General features: G+C 53.6%; 1 protein-coding gene across 2 annotated transcripts in view; it reads right to left on the reverse strand.

The window, feature by feature from the left end:
- Positions 1-13,434, reverse strand: part of NOX5 (NADPH oxidase 5) — a 35,663-nt gene that overhangs the window by 12,999 nt on the left and 9,230 nt on the right. For both annotated transcript variants that reach the window (XM_014848195.3, XM_070499156.1), the window contains 7 exons: positions 10,742-10,952; positions 9,185-9,419; positions 7,715-7,868; positions 7,313-7,491; positions 5,790-5,972; positions 4,008-4,140; positions 859-1,001 (listed from right to left, as the gene is read on the reverse strand). In XM_014848195.3, coding sequence (XP_014703681.3) covers positions 859-1,001; positions 4,008-4,140; positions 5,790-5,972; positions 7,313-7,491; positions 7,715-7,868; positions 9,185-9,419; positions 10,742-10,952 — 1,238 coding nt within the window. The remainder of the gene's footprint in view (positions 1-858; positions 1,002-4,007; positions 4,141-5,789; positions 5,973-7,312; positions 7,492-7,714; positions 7,869-9,184; positions 9,420-10,741; positions 10,953-13,434) is intronic.

A 13,434-nucleotide genomic window follows, 5' to 3' on the forward strand; every position in this document is an offset into this window, starting at 1 on the left:
GCTCTTGGCACCATTCTAGAAAGTTCCTCTGGTCTGGCCTGGCAGGAGTCCACCTAGCTTTCTCCCCTGGACTTCAAATTCCACAGGGCAAGGAAAGCTGGGGCAGGCCTGGGACAGGCCAGGGGCTCCTCTTCCTCTGACCTTCAGGAGGGTTTCCACATATTAACCTGTGGTACAGCCTACTAAGTGTTCAGGCACCCTCAGCCTCCTCCATCAACTCGTACTTCATCAGGTGGTACTCTGATCTTTCTGTATTCCTCCAAAACCTCCCAGAGCCTGCATTCACTCCAGGCCCCAGCAACTTAATCAGTTTTGTGGGTTTCATCAGGGCTCAAAAGATAACAATGCTGCTGACGGTGATGCTGATGCTGGCGGTGATGGTGATAATGAATGGTGCACCTGGACCATGCTTCGAGCTCACTCAATACTTTACAAGCTTTCATTCCATTGGTCCTTAAAAGAATCATATGAGAAAGGGAGCCGAGGATGGGAACCCCCTCCATTTCATAGATAAACAAACCGAGGCTCAGAGTGGTTAAAGAATGTACCCAAAGCCATATCATTAGAAGGTGTTGGAGCAGAGACGTGGAGGCGGGTTTTTCTGATCTCAATTTCCCCTCTTTCCATCCCCCGACCCCGCCTTCTAATGAAGGACATTGGACTGGGGAGGACCTAGGGTGGTCAGACTTGGAGGAGGATCTTGGACCTTCCAGTCCGCAGTTGCCCTGCTCTCCGTGCTGCTGTGCAGCAGGTGTACATGACAGCTGCTCGATAATTGATGCCCACAGACCAGGAAGGCAACTTGGTGCCTGCGGGTTTGCCTCCGCGGTGGACACTTCCTTCCCTGTGGCCACCTACCTGGGGCATCCTCTGACTCCTTCTCATCGTCAAACTCCTCGACAGCCTCTTGGGACCACAGTCTACCGGGTCTGATGCCTTGAAGAACTCATACAGCCTGTTTGTCCACTGGCCTTGGGACCGGATGTGTAGCCAGATGGTGTCTGAGCAGAGACAGGGCAGGAGGGAAGGGGTCAGTGCTGGCCTCCAGAAGGCAGCAGGCCTGTCTCACTGGAGGGATTGGGGCTGGGTGCCCGCTGCTCAAGTCCTGGGTGGAATGTCCTTCCTCAGGCCAAAACTAGCAGCCACCGCCACAGGACTCAGATCTGACGTCTCTGGCGCAGACCTTGCAATCTTTCTCAGTGAAGTCAACCTAAGCCCACACAGTAAGGGTTCAGTGCCCTCTGGCAAGGCAGGGGTCAGAGCAGTCCCGAGTGCCCTGGGAGCTCGCTAGGGATGGGGGCCCTGCCTCCTCCATCTGGCCAGAGTCTCACCAAGGTGGGGACCAGCTCCCTCCCACGTTCAACCAGGTGCCTGTCAACTGCTCTGCGCACAGCAGGTGCTCAGTGGTGGGACCAATGGCCTTCACTGTGCCCAGCGCCTGGGATGTAGTGGGTGCTTTACGATTCTCTGCTGAGTGGGTGGCTGGGGGAAAGGTGGTGTGGGGTGGCTACCCCTGTGCTGAGTGCACTAGAGACAACCCATAACACTGGAGCAAGGAGGCCCCTAAGAGATCGCCTGGTCCAGCATTCTGATTCTTTTCTTTTATTCTAAACCATGGACTCTTGGCAGTCCTGTGAAGGCAATGGATAGACCCCTTCTCAGAACTAGGTTTTTAAATACATAATGTAACATACATAGAAATTACGAGTGAGACCAATTATAATGAGATAGTTATCGAAATATTAAAAAACACATGAAATAACGAGATCCAGCAGGAGTTGCCTGGCCACTGGAACCCTGACTAGTGATGAGCACAAATGACATCCTGAGGTATCGGCAACAACTACCATGTGAAATAAAACAATCTATGGTTTTTATTTCAAAAAAGCCACAGGTATTGTTAATGTGACTGTGGTTTACTGCCTGCATTCATAATTGAAGAAAATGCTAAATTTCAGTTAGAGGTTAGTGAAAATAAAGATGTCACTTCTTTTCCCCATCCAACTTCACGAATGCACTGGTTCACCCCTGTATTTACAGAGGCCCAAGGAGGTCTGGCTGCTCGCACAGCTCTGTGGGGAGGGAATTGGAGAGTTGGGACTGGAGCTCAGGTCCCGGATCCCTGCTCCAGGCACTCCTTCAGGTGCAGGCACCGGAGGGTTGGCCATGCCTTGTCTACACACGCACACCCCGAAGTGCCTCGCACAGTGACTCAGATGCAGGAGGGCTCCCTGAGTGTCGGTTGAGTGCAATCAACCACAGCTGCCAATCTGAGTCCTGCTCCTGGTTTCTGCAAACCAGCTCTGTAAACAAAGTGGGACTATTCAGCAGCCCCCCGCAGACTCACTCAGCTACAACAGGAGACTTGGGGCCCACGAGACAGCAGATTCCGAGCTGAGACCTGAAGAAACTCCTTCAAGAACTGGTCAAATAAATGACCCAACCATAGAATTAACAGTCATTATAATCATATTAGTATCTCTACATTGGAATACTACACAGTCCAGAAAAAGAAGAGTTCTTTTTTTAAAAGAACTGACGTGCAAAGATTTCCATGACACACTGTTCAACGAAGAAAAGCGAGCTGCAAAGAACTGCAGTGTGATTCTATGTAGCAAAATTCTCTCTACATCTGATTATCCAAGCAGATAGAGAGAGAGAGGTCTGGAAGGCTGTTACTCAAAAGATTGACAGTGGTTTTCTTTGGATGGAATTCTTTGAGGGATTTTCATTTTCTTCAGTACATATTTCTATATTGTCTGAATTTTCTGAGAGTATATATTTTCTTTACAAAACAGAAAAGGAACGAAAAACAAGAAGAAAATAACCTGCCCTCTCCAACCCCCGCCCCCCACTTGGCCCTGTTGTACATCCAGGCCACCACTCAGGGGTCTCTGGGGCGGGGGGTGTGCAGTCCCACGTGGGGAACCCCGGCCTGGGGTGTGCGCCCTGAGCCGTGGGGCTTGGCCAGGGGTCCTGCTGGGCTGGGGCTGGGAAGATCCTAAGTGGAGCTAATGCCCCCAATGGGGATAAGGCAGAAGCCCTGGAAACCAGGACCCTTGACTCCTGAGCAACCCTGGGGCTGAGCAACAGTCTTGCTCCAACAGCTCATGCAAGGCCCTCCCTGTCAGAAGCTCCATGTGAGGAGGGAAGGCCAATCTCTGGCCAGGAGGGCAGAGGTCCAGGTTGTGGCTCCAACAACAGCCCAGAACCAGAAGGAAGGCACGTGCATGTGTGGGGGTCAGAGGACAGCTGGGCCAAGGAAGGGTCAATGGAGCAGCTCCATGGTCGCTGGGGCCCACCGAGGAACAGGAGTGGTCCAGGGAAGGGGGAGGAGGTGAGGGACTCTGCTGCCTTGTGCCTCCACAGGGCTCGTGCCCACATGGAGTGGGGAAGCCGGGCTTCCTGTCATGGCCGCCTTGCAAACGCCCTGGGACACCCTCCTCTGAGCCTGCTACTCCTCCGCTTAAGACCTCTGCGGCTCCCTGCTGCCTGCGCAAACCGGCTTCCAACTCTGCCTTCGAAGTCCTCCTGGGACCCACCCTGGCTCTAGTCGGCTTTGCCAGCCACACGTGTCCTTTCATCCCTTCTCTGACCCTCTCTCCTGTCCCTCTGTCTCCTTCCCTCCCTCCCTTCCTTCCTCCCTCCTCCCTTCATCTAACTAACCTGGGTTTCCAGGTTTTCACACTTTTCCTTACGCTTCGCCCTCTGCCTCCTCCCCCATCTCCTTCTTTATCTAGTAAACTCCTACCAACCCTTCAAAGTTCAGCTGAAATGCCACCCTGTTTGCGAAGCCTTGCCCACTTGTCCCATCCTGCCAGGCACGGCAGCTGGGACAGCCCTGACCACTCCGCCGTGTCTGCCTCCTTGTTTCAGAGGGAGCTTGCGGAGGTCAACTTTGCATCTCTGGTCTGTTCACCTCTGTTCCCGGTTCCCAGCCTGTGCTCGGCACACGGCAGGACTGAGTAAATGCCTGCTGAGCCACTGGAGGGTTGGCATTCACGCACCTTTCTGCTCGGGAGCACTGCTGATGGTGAAGGGGTGCCACTCGTAGCGCGCGATGGTGGGGATGTTCAGATACAAGTAGTCGCCAGGCCTGTAGTGGAAAAGAGGGGGCCTCTTGATGAGGAGATGAGTGACCTGGGGAGAGAAGAGAGAGACCAGGGTCATTTGTGCTGGGCCAAAGCCACAGGGATCCCCGGGGCCAGAGGGCAGAGGCTGGGCCATCCTCCACCATAAACCAGGCCAGGCCCAGACGCGAGAGCCTCTGTGCCTGTGAGTGGGGGCTCACCCTGCAGCACATCTGCCAACCAGGGTGGGTGGCGATCAGAGAAGGGGCGAGTCAGGCTGCGTCTCAAGTGGGGATCATGGTTTGATTCCACTTCTTCTGGTGTAAACGCTGCTTTCCAGTGAAGCACCTCCTCTGTGAAGCCCCCCCTGACTGCTCTAGCCCCCTTCTTGGCACTTCTGTAGCCCTTGGCTGGCATTCCAACCACTAACGGGCATCTCCCCCAGGATAATAGCAGCTTGACAATAGCTTCAGTTGATTGAGCGCCTGCCGTGCCAGAGCTGTGTGGAGCACTTTAAGTGTCATCTCTAGTCCTCACAGCAACTGTCTGGGATGATGTCACACCTTCTCCGCTTTACAGGGAGAAGCTGAGGCTCCGGGAGGTTAAATAGCTTGCTTGAGGCCACCAGCTGGGAAACCGTGGGAGCTGAATCCAGTCACGGCTGTCTGTCGCCAGAGCCTCATTACTTAGCTTCCACGTCTTCAGACTCAAGTTGTGCAGAGCCAAGGCCCCCAAGAACTGCCTTCTCCTTCTCCATAAACGCCCCAGTCACTCAGACTCCTGGGAGTCAGCCTCGACTCCTTCCTCTCTCTACCCAAAATGCAGCCAGTCATCTCTTGAGTCTTCCTGTGACATGCCCCTCCCCACCCCACAGCCACGGCCCCAGTTCAGGGGGAAGGCCCTCAGGAGCTCTCATCTGCATATGTGCAAAGGCCTCCCCAGGGGGCCTCTCCAGGCCACTGGCCACAATGCAACCCAAGAAATCCAGCCCGAGTATGAGCCAGCCTCACCCACACCCTCCCCCACCTACCCAGGGGGTCCTGTGGCTCAAACCGTGAGACTCCGTGCATCCTCAAGCCCTGCCCACACCTCTAGCTCCTCCCCGGCAACCTGGCCCCAGCTGTGCCAAATTACCTGTAGTCCCCCAAGTACAGGATACCCTTTACAACTCTGTGCCTTTGCCCATGCTGTTCCTTCTCCCAGCAATACCCTTCCCTGTCTTGTCTATCCAACAAACTCCTACTCATCTCTCAAAACCCTGATATGGCACTCCTCCCTCATTCTGAAGCCTTCTCCGACCTCTCAAAGACAAAGAGTTTAATACCTCCCAAGACTGTACTTCTCTCACCAACACAGCCCTGCACTGTAATGAAAGGGCAGGACCTCACCCCCCACCACTAGCCTGTGGACCTGTGGAGAGCAGGACAGTGCCTGAGGCTTCTCTATGTCCCTGTCACCTAGCACAGGCCCTGGCACCGTGTAGGCACTTAATGTACGCTTACTAAAAATGTTCTCCGCAGACCTCGCCTTCAGTAGTATCCTGCCTTCCTGTCATCCCCTTCCTAAGGTATCACTCCGGGAGGCTGGACCGACCCTTGCACTTTGCTTGTCTCCTTCTCTGTGCCAGGGCTCCCTATTTCCTTGGGGCTCTGACAGGGTACCCAGCTGCTGCACCCCACCACTTCTGACACCCCTTGGCCCCTCAGGCCCCCTTCGCACCTTGGAAGGGAGGAGGTTGACTTCCACGATGCTCAGGGCCGCCATGCGGGATACTGTCAGCCCGAAGGCCTTCTCCAGGAAGAACAAGATGCCAGGGACCAGCAGCCACTTCCAGAAGTTGGGCCCGTGCAGGATGAGCAGGAGCCACATGGCAAGGTAGGACAGGTGGGTCCAGTAGAACACCTGTGGGGTGGGAATCGTAAGCCGCCAGAGCTCAAGGCCTGGGGGTGGGACAGAGCCACGGTGCAGGGCCATCCTCAAAGCCAGGATGGTGCCCAGGGCCTTGGCCATACACACCCTCTCCTGGGGACGGGGCAGGGGAGGGGGCTGGGGGCGGGAAGCTTCACTGCTTCTTTGTTCTGGGGGCTTGGCCCCAGGAGCCTGTAAGGGAAGACTTCCGGTGCCAGCGGCAAACATCTGAAACACCTGCCTGGGGATGTCTGAGCAGAGTGGAGCACCCCCAAAGGGCTCATGGGCAACCCATCACATTGACCCTTTCTCAGGGGGAAGAAAGGAAAGACAGCAATGGTTTCTCGGGAGTGAAGAAGAAAGAGCAGAACACTGAGTTTTAAAACCTGCTCTGCTACCAGCTGTGTCTCACTAGCGGGACCTCGGGCTAGTAAAGTACTTTTTTTAGCGTCAGATTCCTCCCTGGTCAAATGAGGATGCTGATTCCTACTTCAAGGGTTACTGCTGGCCCAGAGGAGGTGCTCCGTACATATCTGTTTCTGATGTGACCAGATCAGTCTGGGGGACAGTCCAGGTCTCCAAACCAAATCCTCTGTGACCTCCTGCATCTTGAGGAGGCCGGAGACAAGGAAGCAAAGATGGAACTAACACTTCCAGAGCACACATGTGCCAGGTGTGTAGACAGTGGCTTCACATCTATTAGCTCATTTAATTCCTAAAATATTATAGCTCCATTTTACAGACAAGGAAGCTGAGGGAGTTGTAAGTAGTGAGGTGGGGATCTGAACCCTGGTGAGCCTGTGTTCCTTCCCCTCCCTGTGCCATCTTGAGCCCAGTTTAATCCAACTAGGGCAAGGGGATAAGCCAGCAAAAAGGCAGAATCTTCCACAGCAAAACATTTTCGGGGCCGGCCCGGTGGCGCAGCGGTTAAGTGCGCACATTCCGCTTCTTGGTGGCCCGGGGTTCGCCGGTTCAGATCCCAAGTGCGGACATGGTACCGCTTGGCACGCCATGCTGTGGTAGGCGTCCCACATATAAAGTAGAGGAAGATAGCCACGAATGTTAGCTCAGGACCAATCTTCCTCAGCAAAAAGAAGAGGACTGGTGGCAGATGTTAGCTCAGGGCTAATCTTCCTCAAAAAGAAAACAAAAACAAAAAGACATTTTCACTTGGCAGACAGTAACTACAGCCCAATGGCAGAGAGCAATCACATGCACATAATATGCAGAGCAGCCTGGGACCTTCCTGGGCTCTGGAGTAAGTTAGAGGGGACACAGCAAGAAACGAAAGAGGGAGCCTAGCCTGGGAGAATCAAAAGGCCAAGGGCTGGCACCTCGAAGTAGCCACTCCTGCGGACGCAGGGGCTGGAGCAGGCGAACATGAGGAGCAGCAGCAGCAGGAGAGCCACACCGGTCGGGGAAGCCAAGCCGTGGACCCAGCCAATGCCAGGCCTCGTGGTGAGCAGCAGTTCCCAGAACCGGAAGGGGCTGGTGTCAGACTGAGCCTGGAGCGCTGGAGACAAGCACAAGACGAGCTATTCCCACTCCACCTTCCCTTTGGGGTGCCCACCTGTCCCCATCAGACACCCGCACAGGCAGGGACTTTTGTCCAGAGTGCCAGCTTATCCAGGGCACCCCTTCTCCATCCATTGGGCAGGGAGGACACTCAGGGGCTGGAAAGCTCAGTGCTTTGTGAAAGGCCCAGGTCCCACCACCCCTAGTCTTAGGCTACTCACCAAAGTTCACAACGTGGGCCACAGTGTGCACAAGGGAGAGCCCAACCACCACGTAGCCCATTAGCTGGTGGAACTGGATGTTCTGGTCCAGCGGCAGGACCTGAGCCAGCCACGTGGCCCGTAGCCACGTAAGGCAGCGCCTGAGCATCAGCACCTGGCTGGGCAAAGCAGCAGAGAGCCCCACCTGGTTCTCCCTCTGCCCTGTCCTCCTTTCTCCGGCAGTTGTCCTCCAGCAACCCCCCCCCACCCCCACCCAAGCTGGCTGTGTTTCCTGAATGGGCCCCATCGCCATCTCCCCTGCCCCCAAGCCTTCACTGCTCCCCTGGGTCCACAGCTGGGGTCTCCAAAGTAGGGTCTCCAGAACTGGGGTGGGAAGAGAAAATGTTCCAGAATGTCTGCTGGTATTACTCACATCTAAACACGTGAGAAACACATAAGCTTTCACTAACGTTTAATATCCGTGCTGACATGGTGCCCGCATTTAGTCTGTAAGTCAGACGGGCACGTGTTCCATGCAGTTTTCGAGGCCTCCTCGGGGAAGACAGGGCTTCCCGAGAGGCTTATGACGAGGACTCCCTCATCTGCTCATCTGCTTTTAGTGTATTTGTGTGCGCAGACGTGTGGACTTCAGATCACACTATCTGGTTTTAACTTCACTGAGCTAACTGCCCCTCACAGAAAGGACAAGTAGCTTAAAAAGATTCCTGGCAGAGCAAGCGTTGATTGAAAATAGTGTTAACAATGCACGAGCAAGTGACCGAGGTGGGGCACGTGTCTCCCACTCAGGGGATGAACTCGTCGTCTTGTTATGAGGTTAAAAACAAAACCCACCCTAACGAGAAGCCGACATTTTCCAGGAGCATATTCGAACTGGAGGTGTACATCCCTGCTTGTTAAGGATGACCTCGCCTTGTAGTGACGCTGTGCTCTAAGTCTATCGCCTAGCGATGATAGCACATGAACATGATTATGTCAGTCAGCATCTATTGGGTTGTTGGGAGGGTTTTTTGTTTTCTGTTTTTCTTTTGTTTTAATTGTAAGAGTGTGTGATCAAATATACTTGGAGACCTCACTCTCTGGTCCAGAGGATTACATCCTGACTCAGTCTAGCATTCAAGGCCTCTTGAAGCATTCTTTCTCTGGTTGGAGCCCTGCACAGGAGCCAGCCGCGCTCCTTGGGGTCCACCACAGGGTTGCTGTGAATACCAAATGGAAAGTGCTTAGCACCAGAACTGGTACGCAGTAAGTGCACAAAAATGCCGGCTATGTTATTTAAGTGCTGTGTCACTATGGACAAGTCACTACCCCTCTCTGGGCCCTAGTGTCCACCACTAAGCGTTGGCCCAGCTGATTTCTAAGGTGCCGTCCTGCTCCCGCCCTCCAGATGTCCACGTGTAGGTGGTTTTCTCTAGGAGGAGCCTACAAAGGTCCCCCTGCCCGCTTCCCTGCGTCGTGCCCGCGGCGCCCTACCGCGATGAAGCTGCAGTCGAAGTTGAGGCACTGGCCGCAGCCCTTGGCCACCATGACGCTGGGGCCGAGGGCCCGGTGCGCGTTGGCCGCCAGCGCGAAGAGCAGCACGTGGAGGCCCACGTAGGCGGCCAGGCAGAGCAGCTGGCTGCGGTGGTTGTGCCAGTAGGCGGAGGTCAGCGGGCGAGGACGGCGCGGGCGCGGCCGGGCGGCCGGGGCTGTCAGCCAGTGGGCAGCGCTGCGAGAGAGGGGCTCCATTCAGAAGGACGCGGTGGGGCGCACTGGGGAGGGGAGGAATCCATGCGGGGTGCGGCTGGACCGCTGGAGTCTGAACCTGGAGACCCCACTCCCGCTGTAGCCCACCAGCTCTCTGGAGCCTCGTGGCAAGCAGGCCGGCTTCCTTTGACACTAGGAAACAGAGGGGTCAAGTGACTTGCTTACAGTCACACAGCTAGGTGAAACTGGGATGGAACTCCTGTCTGTCTGATGCCACATCCACGGCTATTTATATTACCTCTCTTTATGTCCCAATTGAAAAAAGAAAAAGGGCAATCGAAAAGGATGGAAGAATCTGAGACATGTTGTGGTAAATAACCCACAAGAAAGTTAATACACAAAAAGAATGAACTGCAAAACTGGCACTATTCAGAGCTTGGAGTCAGACCAATTTGGGTCTGTTGTTACACCCTATTTATATCATTTTCTCCACCGCCCTTACCAAACTTGGACTTCTCTCGTTTATGTATTTGTCTCTCCGTCTGGAATGCAGCCCCTCCAGGGCACTGCCTTTATTTAAAACAGTGCGCGTGCATAGTAGCTGCTGACCAAGTTGAATAAACTACTGTCCGCTGATTATTTGTGTGATCCTGGCATGCTACTTCGCGTGAAGTGACTTCAATTTCCTTTTGTAAGTTTAATTCTTTTTGTAACTTTAATTTCCTTTTACAAATATACCACTTCTCTAAAATGCATTTTATAAAATGCCCTCCAGTTCCTGCCTTAAAACTACATCTCTATAAAATGCATTCCCCGAAGGTACTCAATGCATTTTAGAGCACATAGTAGGTGCTTAATACTGTGAGTTGATTCTAAAGTGACACTGTTGAAAACGCAGGCATGACAATAGCTGCCTTGCACAAGGACAGACTTTTGCCATCTGGAGAAAGCAGGCAGGGCTGGACTAAGCTGGATTGGGGCTGGTCTAAGCTGGATTGGGGCTGGTCTGGGCGCGACTGATCTGGGTGGGGCTGATCTGGGCGGGGCTGATCTGGGGCGGGGCTGATCTGGAGCAGGGCTGATCTGGGAGGGGCTGATCTGGGGCGGGGCTGATCTGGGGCGGGGCTGATCTGGGGCGGGGCTGATCTGGGGCGGGGCTGATCTGGGGCAGGGCTGGAACGGAGCTGATCTTGGGTGGGGCTGGTCCCGGGCTGGGCCGGGGCTGGTGTGGGACTGGGGCGCGACTGGGTGGCGTTCAAGGATCCTTAGTGCATTCAGGCCCTTCTTCGCACCTGGAGTCTAACCCCGAAGCGGGTAGTTCCTATGCCGGAGACGGGGCAGTACCTGATGGTCAGGTTCTCCATGACCCCGGGAAAGCGCTGCAGCTCGTCTCGGAGCTCTTCGAAGGTGATGGCGCCGCTGCAGTCCCTGTCGGCTGACTCGAAGAGTGCCAGCGTCAGCTGGTCCAGCTTCTCATCGGGCAGCGAGATGGCGCTCTCGCGCAGGCACGACTGCAGCACCGTGCGCAGCTCATCTGGGTCGATGGAGCCATTGCCTGTCCCAAGTGGGGATGAAGTCCAGTGGGGGCCTGCCCCTGGACCTCACTCTGTACCTGCAGACTCCCCCTGCCCTGCACAGCCATAGCATCGAGTGGTGGACTTTTCCTGTTCACCCGCCTCTAGCTTTCTGCCAACCAACTCCCTTTAGGGGTATAGACCAGGCAATCAAAGGACATCTGTCACCCTCAGCTCACAAACATCCATGGCTCCCTACTGCCGACCTCAACAGAGATAAATACCTCCCCAAGCATGGAGAATCTCTGGTCTTAGTGCATGCCTTTCTCCAGAATCTGCGGCCTCCTCTCTAAGTACCACTCAACTTCCAAGACCATCTGCCCAGAAGATACACTTGTTTGCTTAACCTATAAGGAGCTATGTGCCCAGAGCCTAAATTATCCAGAGGCAAATTGTATATGACGTGGTGGTGAGGGGGAGTTCCCTTCTGTTCCCCAACTTGTAGCAGACTCTGCTTAGCCATCTTGTCCTGAGAGGCCACAGCTGGGCACTCAAGCCCAGCCATGTGGCCTTATGTGAACATGAGTGGCTAAAAGTGATGTGAGAAGGAAGCCAAAACTACCAACCAAGAAGAGACTTGGGACACTTTTTCTAGATATATTTTCATTTTTTGTGAGCAGCAGGACCTGTTAGTGGTTTCTTGGTCTGCTTTAGATACAGACACACCTGAGGTGGCAACACGCTTCTGCTCCTTACTAACTGTGTGATGGTGGGCTCTAAGTCCTTTAGAGTAATGAACCTTACTTTGCTCATCTCTAAAATGGGGGTAATAATTCCTCCCTTTGGGAACTGATTCAAGGATAGCAATTAATTATAAAGCAGTTAACGCAGTATCTGGAAGCAGGCAGTTGCACATGAATGGAAAGTCTTGTTGGTGATGCAATCATCATTTGGGCCAAAGCCAAAGTCTGTAATCACCTCACAGTGCAGGGTGTAACACCCCACTCTCCAGCTGCAACTCCTGTCCTTTGGCTTTCCTAACCAAGAGCCACCATGCAACAGGTTTCTGACCACGTCCAGAGTGCCAGTCCCTCCTCCGCCCGCTTCACGCCCTGTTCCATACATCTTTATTCTCTCCTTGGCCAATTTCAAATCCAGGGTCCTCCTCACAAGTATTCTCATGCACACATTCTTCTCCCTTGTCCCTCTGTCCTTCTATTCCACTGACCCTAAAAATATCCCATCCCTTGGTGAATCCAACTATCGGTTTCCTCCGTTCCTGCTCCAGGACAGCTATGCAAACAGTGCTGAAGAAAAGCACCCAAGAGAGCAGGAAGTTCTGCTCACCAGGCACAGGAAGGCCTTCAACTTGCCCAGTGGTCCTCTCATACTTCTCTAGTAAGGTCACTGTCCCACAGTCTGCAAGGACCACTTCTTACCTCCATGGCCGTCAACCTCTGCCTGGCTCTCAGAGAAAACTGAGGCCCCTGGAAGGGAATGCTCTCTAGTCCCTGCCATAAAACTGCAAGCCTCCTTTCACCTGCCCTGCCCTGTCCTCCTCCCACCTCTGTCCACGAGGAGGAGCTGAGTATGCTGATTCCTCCTGCCACAGGCCAACCACTCTGACTGAGGTTATTGATAAACCCCAGGTGTGAGCAAAGCTTGGTGGTCAGAAAGCAGTCAGTGATGAGGGGCCCCTGGAGACTAGGGTGTGATCTGAGAAAGATGTTCAGTAAGCAGCATGGTTAACTGCCCATGTAGTTGAGGGGGTGGGTATCAACTTGGGGAGTGGGTCCCCAGGATGAAGTCTGGCTAGATTGAGTCAGGTGGGAATGAGAGCTAGAGAAACCCCACAGGCCAGAAGACCTTGCCCAGGAGCAGGTCTGCAGCTAGACTGAGCTTTTCAGGATGCAAATCCAGTCTGTGACTCCCCACTCAACACTCTTCAATGGCTCCCCAATGCTCATTGTATCGAGACTCCAAACCATGGCCTTGGGGGCCTGGACAATCTAGCCTCACCCACCATCCCAGTCTCAGTGGGTACCTCTTTCCTACTTCAGCCTTCCTTCCTCTGATGATTCCAGGCCTTCAGAGACCCTTTAAGCCACAAAGTCACCAGAGATATAAAAACCAGGATGTTCACTGCAGTGTCATTTATAATACCAAAAAAGGGGGAGGGGGGTGAGGTACAATGGAATTCTCCATTTTGGTAATGGGGTTTGAGTAAATAGTAATAACAGCTGACACCTATAAAGGCAGTATCCTGTGCTAGGCACTATTCTGAGTTTACATAAGTTAACTAATTTAATCCTCATATCAACCTCATGAGTATGTACTATTATTATGATATGATCATATTCTCATGTGATAAGTGAAGAAACTAAGGCACAGAGAAGTCAAATAACTTGCCCAAAGTCACATAATTAATAAGCCCTGGAGCTGAAATCTGAACTTAGGTGATCTAGCCTCAGAGTCAGAGATCTTCACTACTGGGCTGTGCTGCATGGAACATGGGACCACATA

The sequence above is a fragment of the Equus asinus genome, chromosome 2 (genome assembly GCF_041296235.1).
Source record: "Equus asinus isolate D_3611 breed Donkey chromosome 2, EquAss-T2T_v2, whole genome shotgun sequence".
Classification (NCBI taxonomy): Eukaryota; Metazoa; Chordata; class Mammalia; order Perissodactyla; family Equidae; genus Equus; species Equus asinus.